The sequence below is a fragment of the Pteropus medius genome, unplaced genomic scaffold (genome assembly GCF_902729225.1).
Source record: "Pteropus medius unplaced genomic scaffold, Ma_sr-lr_union100, whole genome shotgun sequence".
Lineage (NCBI taxonomy): Eukaryota > Metazoa > Chordata > Mammalia > Chiroptera > Pteropodidae > Pteropus > Pteropus medius.
The window spans coordinates 16,320,279-16,327,270 of record NW_024351073.1 but is presented as its reverse complement, the minus strand read 5'-3'; the positions used below and the strand labels follow the sequence as shown (position 1 = coordinate 16,327,270).

Sequence of the window (6,992 nt, the reverse complement as noted above, 5' to 3'; positions counted from 1 at the left end):
GACCCTGGCTCTATGCCATCGCCATGTCCATGCCTATGCTTGTGCTCCTTCCAGGGCCCTCCCCCCGGAATTCAGTCCCCTCTGCCACATTGCAAGGCCAACTCAGGACCCCTTCACCTGGAGTCCTCCCCTGACCTCCCCATCCCATCAACACAGCTGCTTCGGGGACCTCGGACACTACCCCTGACTCTTGCTGTGTCTCCATTTGTGGTCATTTAGCATTTCCACGTGCAGTTTGACCTCCACAATAAACTTCTGGAGAAGGGGGCTGTGGCTGGTTCACCGTTTCTGGCCAAGCCAAGCCCCTGCATCGTTCCAGGCGGGCAGGGTGCCGGGTTTCTTGGGCGACGTGGTGGGAAGATGAGTTTCTGTTCTGGAGAGGCTCTAGTCAATTTGCTGGCTAGGTAGAAATGACAGGTGATGCTGAGCCAGTGTGTGCTGGGGAGGAAATGCAGGGAGGCGGGGAGGGAAATCAGGATGGTCGTTCATAATAGTGGACGAGAAACACTTGAAGCAGTAATCTCAAAACTGGGGACTGTATATTCCTAGGATAACACGTGGAATCAAAATTCAAACTATAGCTGACGATTGATTTTACTTCCATAATCACCTAAACCAGGGGTCTGCAAACTCTACAAAGTATCAGAGAGTAAATATTTTCAGCTTTGCAAGGGGTCTGTGTCCCTAGTCAATTCTGCCATTGTAGAGCAAAGGAAGCTATAGACAAACAACAGGTAGAGATGTGTTTCAATAAATGCTTTAATAAAAGCAGGCGAGAGCTAGATTTGGCCTCTGGGCTGTAGTTTGCGGACCCCTGACCTAAGGGATTAAAATTATGTATTTTGATAATGGCAATGCCAACCTAGAGCCCAGGTCAAATATTTTCCAGCATATTATGTATGGAATAGGAACACATGCACTAGTTAAATTTAGTTTTATGTATACTTGTTTGTCCCCTATAAGCTTTTGGTGTGAGGATTTTCGTATTCCTTAAAGCACTTAGTTTTAGATCCAACAAATATTTCTAGAATTTACCAAAGATCCCAATACATGATTGATAATATAGAATTTTACTATAGCATATATATATAACCTCAACACTGTGCTGAGTAAAAAGTCTTATAAAGTATTTGCCTTCTTGAATTTTATTTAGAGAAATCAGGTGGCCTTTTTTTTTGCCCCATAGCCGTCGATCCTATACACAAAAAGAATAAGAACTGTGTAAATACTGTCTAGAATCCTATCAAAGATATTATTCTGGAAAAATGCAAGAGAATTTATGCTTTTATGTTTTTTAAAAGGAAAGGAGGACAAGGAATTTACATGTGAGTCTATGCTGCTTGAAATATTTCTGGGAAAGATATTCAAGAAAATGGTAAAAATAGCTGTTTCTGGGGACGGAAACTGGGTAGCTGGGGACCAGGGCTGGAAGGAAAAGTAACTTCTGCCAATTAAAAAAAAAAAGAAAAACACTCATGTGCATTCTCTTCCAAAAGAATTAAAAATTAAAACACACTGAAAATACAACTAGGTTACTGAAGTCAGCCGTGATGCCATGATTCATACTGACTTCTTTCCCTCATAAGCAGATATTCAAAATTACTCTGCCGACCACGTTCCAGCCTAGTGTGCCTGTGAGTGCGTGTCAGTCTGGTGAAAGAATCCGCGGCTGGGGAAGCTCACTGCTCGTTCTAGCTGCGTCTGTTCTTCCGGCACATGAGACGCTACCGCTGGGGAAGCAGGCGAAGGAGACAGGCCTCTCTATACACCCTACTGCAATCTCCTCTCACTCTGTAATTACTTCGAGGCAGAAGGTTGACGCGAACCCAAACGAAGCTCTTAACACGCAAAGGCCTGTGTCCTGGCTTTAGACCTCAGCCGTGTCGCTCTGCCTTTTTTGCCGACTTCCTTACACAAGGGGGAGGGCGGCTCTCTGGGGTACAAGAAGTGACAGGGAATCCTGAGTCGTGAGCAGTGGAAAAGGCACTTCCGCCAACTTCTCTCTGGGCTTGAAATGAAAACAAAAACAAGAAAACATAGGTGACCATCTTCCTGTCACTCCAGGCCACAGGTGCTTGGCAGCACCTGGCTTCAGGTGACTTCCCAGGCCCTGCGGAGTGGGGCAAGGCTGATGCCTGGATACAGCAGAGGTGGGGTCAGAGGTGAGAGAAAGGGACGTCGGGGAACCGGTGGTGCTCATGTCCACATCTGGCTGAGGGGCCTCTGCAGGTGAGACCCAGTGTCCTGAGCTGGTCCTTTGGGTCCATCGGTGGCTAAGGGACCTGCCGCTCAAGCATCATGCTCCACAGTGATCAGGGCTATGAGCAGGTTGTAGGATCAGGCATACTCGGGCTAGGCAACAGGAGACTTCAGCGTAAACCTCTCGAGTCCTTAGATTTCAGTGATTTCATTGAACCCTGTCTTTTCCCTTCTCAGCTTTCCCGAGTCGTGCTCTGTGTCTAGGAGAGCAGGCGAGATGTCTACATGTCTGCTTTGAGACCTGGCGGTCAAGTGCATGAAACACACAGCTTGGCCACCCTGAAGTCAAAAGTACTAAAACCGAAAACGACAAAAACAAAAATATAATCCCATATTGTACTTAGAGCTGCCCCGATAAAGAACACACATTGCATGTTAGCTAATATCTTTTATTGTCAGACTTTTTTGAGCCAATAAACAATGATTTCACATGGTTGTCCGTAAGGGAGTAAGGCAATTGTTTTTTTCTTTGTGGGTAGACTTAGTTGGTCTAAGTCTTTACAACTTTTCCATATAAAAATAAAAGTCCAAGACCAGATTATTTTTCTTCTGGTCATAAATGCTGATTTATTTACAGGTGCCTTTTTCAGACCACCATTATAAACTTGGGATAAAATACGTGTATTTTATTAAAGCCTCAGCACTTGATGTCAGGGTCTTGTAAAGATTTGTTCGGAGTACAGCATCTCTCCCATATCCGACATGGTTATATTGTAATCTACCCAGAGTGACACAAGCTAACCTTCGAAGAAACATTTTTTTAACTTAAATCTTTTAGAAACTAAAGATTCCAAAATGACTTCATATAGTTCTAAAAACAGCCTTGGAGCCAGCTGTTTAAGAGTGGTTTATAAATACAGTTATTCGTAGGCTGCATATCCGTTTATAATACAGCAGACACAGAATGCAGACTTTGCTACATGTGAAACGAAACTGAGTCAGAACGTGGCTTTCGAAATACAGCAAAGACAGGAAAATCCAAGATTCCGGTTTGTTAATAAAACCACCTCATAAAGTAACAGTTGGAGACTATAACTCTGAACTATTAAAATATACAGACAGACTGTTTACATCATTGCACATCCTTTTTCCCTTTGCTTTTAATGCTCATGAAACAATGATTAAAGTGATGAGTTTATGAACACATGCATGCACTGGCAAGCACATATACTTAAAAGATGAAACAAAGAAAAAAAGTTAATACATGTCCACGAGGAAGGCTGCCAGCAGCACTCTGACTAAAATACACTGTCCCCTTGTACTCTCTCTGTCCCCTCCTCCCCACTCCCTCACCTTCCCTCAAAGTCGGGGAAATCAGGCTGGGAAGTTAGTGCATAAGTGATGGATGAACGCCCCCTTTCCAGGCTTTGTCAGGCTCCCCAACCAGGGGGGGAAGCACTGCCCGTCAGTAGCACAGTTAAGGTCCATCAGTGTCAGTTCCCCAAAAGCTAAGGCACTTCTGTCTGCTTTGGCGGCAGCGTGGTTTCTCCCCCTCTTTTTTAAGGCATGTGTAGTAGTAAAGCTTTGGAAATTGGGTTAAGGTTGACAGCTTAATACATGATCACTGAAGTGGACAGGGCAGAAGGTCCCTCGAAGACACCTCCCTTCTGGAGGCTTCCGGAAAGCCCAGGCAAGCTCTGCTTTGAGTGCCACACGCAGGAGCCAGCTGAGGCCAAGAGGGGGCGCGATCAGACCCTGAAGACACATGGACTCACTCCCGTCTTCACCTGGAGCTGCCCTGGCTGCTGACGGAGCGCGAGGTGCTATAGCGCTTCTTCACTATCATGCTGATGTAGGCTTTCATGAGCTTGGCCACGTCCACCACCTGCCGGGGAAGCAAAATCGGCACACGGTCACCAGCCTCCGAGGGGTCAGTGGGCCTGGCCTAGCCATCGGAAGTCCTCCGAGCAAAAGCCACCGGCCTGGCAGGCGAACCCTCGGCTCAAGTTTTACCTGAAGCCAAGTTTACCTGCTTTTGCCCAGTCAGGGAGGAGTAGTATGGCTTTTCCGAATGCAGAGAGCACCACCTGGTGGTTCTCGCATGCAGAAGTGGCAATTATGCTTGATGTTAAACTGTTGGATTTTGAACATAAAAACGAAGCAAAACCCGCCCTATGAGACTCAAGTGTGTCGGTATCACTGAGACTGAGATTACTCTCCCACTTAAAATAAGGGTTAGTGCCAGAGCTCACAATTACAGTTTCTAAACGCCGGATTGTACCGTTCTAGTCAACGACTGATGACGCAGCTGAAGAAACAGAGGGAGGCTTTAAGGCAGGGGGTTCCTGGCCTCGGGCCGCAGACTGGTACCATCTGTGGCCTGTTAGGACCGGGGCTGCACAGCAGGAGGTGAGTGCCGGGCTAGTGTGCAAAGCTTCATCTGTATCTGCAGCCACTCCCCAGCGCTGGCATCACCGCCTCAGCTCCGCCTCAGATCATCAGGCATTAGAGTCTCATAGGAGCACCGGTCCCTGGTGCCACAAAGGTTGGGGACCGCTGCTCAAAGGGCCAGGCAGGGAGGAGCAGATGCCCAGTTCTGCTCCAGGCCAGCTATGATCTCAAATTAGCTCCTTCCAGTGATGCAGTCACTGCACCCCGTTTGGCCCGTCCCTTCTCACGGCTGGCCTGCATCCCTGCTAAGACATCCTACCTGGCTTCCATTTCCCTGTTCTCTCTTCCCTGCCAATCCCACCCCACCTCAGGGTTTGTAAACACACTGCCTGTTACATCATGCACAAAGATCCCAGAACAGTTCCCTGTTGTCTACTGGAGTCAAGCAGACCCTGTCCAAGGCCCCCACCTCTGTCCCTCACCCCGCACACCTCCCGCCGGCCGTCTGCCTCCCACATCGCATCCTCGGTGCAATCGATTGCTGCCTCCCAGCCCCCGCTCTCCACACGGGCCGACTGTGACTTCCATCCCCCACCTCTGCTCCCTACGTGGAGACCTCGATAGGCTTCTTGTAATATTATTATTTTTACATCTTAAGCTTTGGAGCAAATAGCATACATATTAAGAGGCATTTTTTTTTTAATAATTTTGTGAGCCAGGATTAGCTCTGCCCAGGATGGTCCCACCCCTTGCTTGCTTCTGCTCCATCGACAGTGCAGAGCTGAGTCACACTGTTGTCACTGATTCACTGTCATCATCGTCTACTACCTTCAAATGGCTTTACTGCCAAACTATACATGTTTTTCTTTGTCATTTCTCTTTCTTTTCCTTCTTTCTGTAAGACCCTGTCATACCAGGGAACCACATTTCTCTGTTGAGAAGGCATGCAGAAGAAATTTGGGGTCACCAGATTTTGGCCTGCGAGGAGCCTGTAGCTTTGGAAGGACCGCCATGCTACATTATCATGTGTCTCAACGCAAAACATTCTGACAAAATTACTCGGTCAAAAACACAACGATACAACCTCACACCTGTTAGAACAGCTGTAATCGACAGGACACGAATGCTGGAGAGGATGCGGAGAACTAGGAACCCTCATCCACTGCTGGTGGGGCTGCAAATTGGTGCAGCCACTATGGAAAACAGTATGGAGGTTCCTCAAAAAACCAAGAATTGATCTACCATATGATCCAGCAATCCCTCTACTAGGCCTTTACCCCAAAGACTTGAAAACCCATATCTGCAAAGATATCTGCACACCGATGTTCATAGCAGCATTATCAGTGGCCAGGACACAGAAGCAAGTGAAATGTCCTACGATAGATGACTGGATAAAGAGGCTGTGGTACATGTGTACAATGGAAAATTATTCAGCCATAAGAGATGAAATACTGCCATTTGCAACAACGTGGATGGACCTTGAGATAATCACGCTAAGTGAAATAAGCCAGACACAAAAAGTTGAAAATTACATGATACCACTTATATGTGGGATATAAACCTAAAAGCAACAAATGAACAGGACAGAGACTCATGGACATGGACAATAGACTAGTGGTTACCAGAGGGGAGGGAGTAGGGGGGAGGTAAGATGGGAAAAAACTTTAAATCATTTCTTCAATTTAAAAATTAATAATTAAAAATATTAATTGCAAAAAAGAAAAGAAAAATTACTTGGGCCAAAGGCATCAGGAAACGGGATACTGTTTTTCTGTGTCGTCAAGACCACGAACGAAAGATTTCTTCGGTCCGCCTCTTACCTCACTGGTTTCGAAGAGCAGCTCCCTCTCATCGACCACGATCTTGTACGTGTTGGCCAGGGGCGCCCCAAACGAGAGGATGTGTTCGTACTGGAAGACTTCCAGCGGCCTGCCCTCCCCACGCTTGTAGACAGACACGGCGTCCGCGCTGACGCCCAACCAGAGGTCCTGGGGAAAGCCGCCTTCCTTGCACTGGTGGGCGAGAGTCAGTACCAGGGTCAGACCGTGAAGCGATCAGAAGCACAGAGCCCAGGAAACCCCAGGCAGGCCTTGGGGCGAGCACTCGGCACGATGCGGAACACGCTCAGGGTGCGTTTACGCTGGGGGGGCTGAAGTAAGAGAAACTATCTTTTCGGCTGTTTTAACTGTTTTCTAGTTGGTCAATCAATCCTGCATATTTGGAAAAACCTCATCACACTCGGACTTTGGGACTCTTTGCCTCTGGACATCACCACTCTGTGGGTCATTTCGATGAGCTACATGGACGTGGCTAGTTGAGGACCCTGACAATGACCCCCAGCAAACCAAGCACCTGAGCCAGGTCTCTTCCAGCTCCAGTTCTGCCTCTAACCCTCTGTTTGA

General features: G+C 47.3%; 1 protein-coding gene across 4 annotated transcripts in view; it reads right to left on the bottom strand.

Moving 5' to 3' along the window:
* Positions 1-2,632: 2,632 nt before the first annotated feature.
* The window catches only part of MYO10 (myosin X), a 189,684-nt gene continuing 185,324 nt past the window's right edge, over positions 2,633-6,992 (bottom strand). For 3 of the 4 annotated variants that reach the window (XM_039842748.1, XM_039842749.1, XM_039842751.1), the window contains 2 exons: positions 6,411-6,602; positions 2,736-4,084 (listed from right to left, as the gene is read on the bottom strand). In XM_039842748.1, coding sequence (XP_039698682.1) covers positions 3,983-4,084; positions 6,411-6,602 — 294 coding nt within the window. In that variant the 3' untranslated portion in view covers positions 2,736-3,982. Of the gene's footprint in view, positions 4,085-6,410; positions 6,603-6,992 lie in introns of all 4 variants that reach the window. The other variant, XM_039842747.1, reaches the window with a different exon arrangement.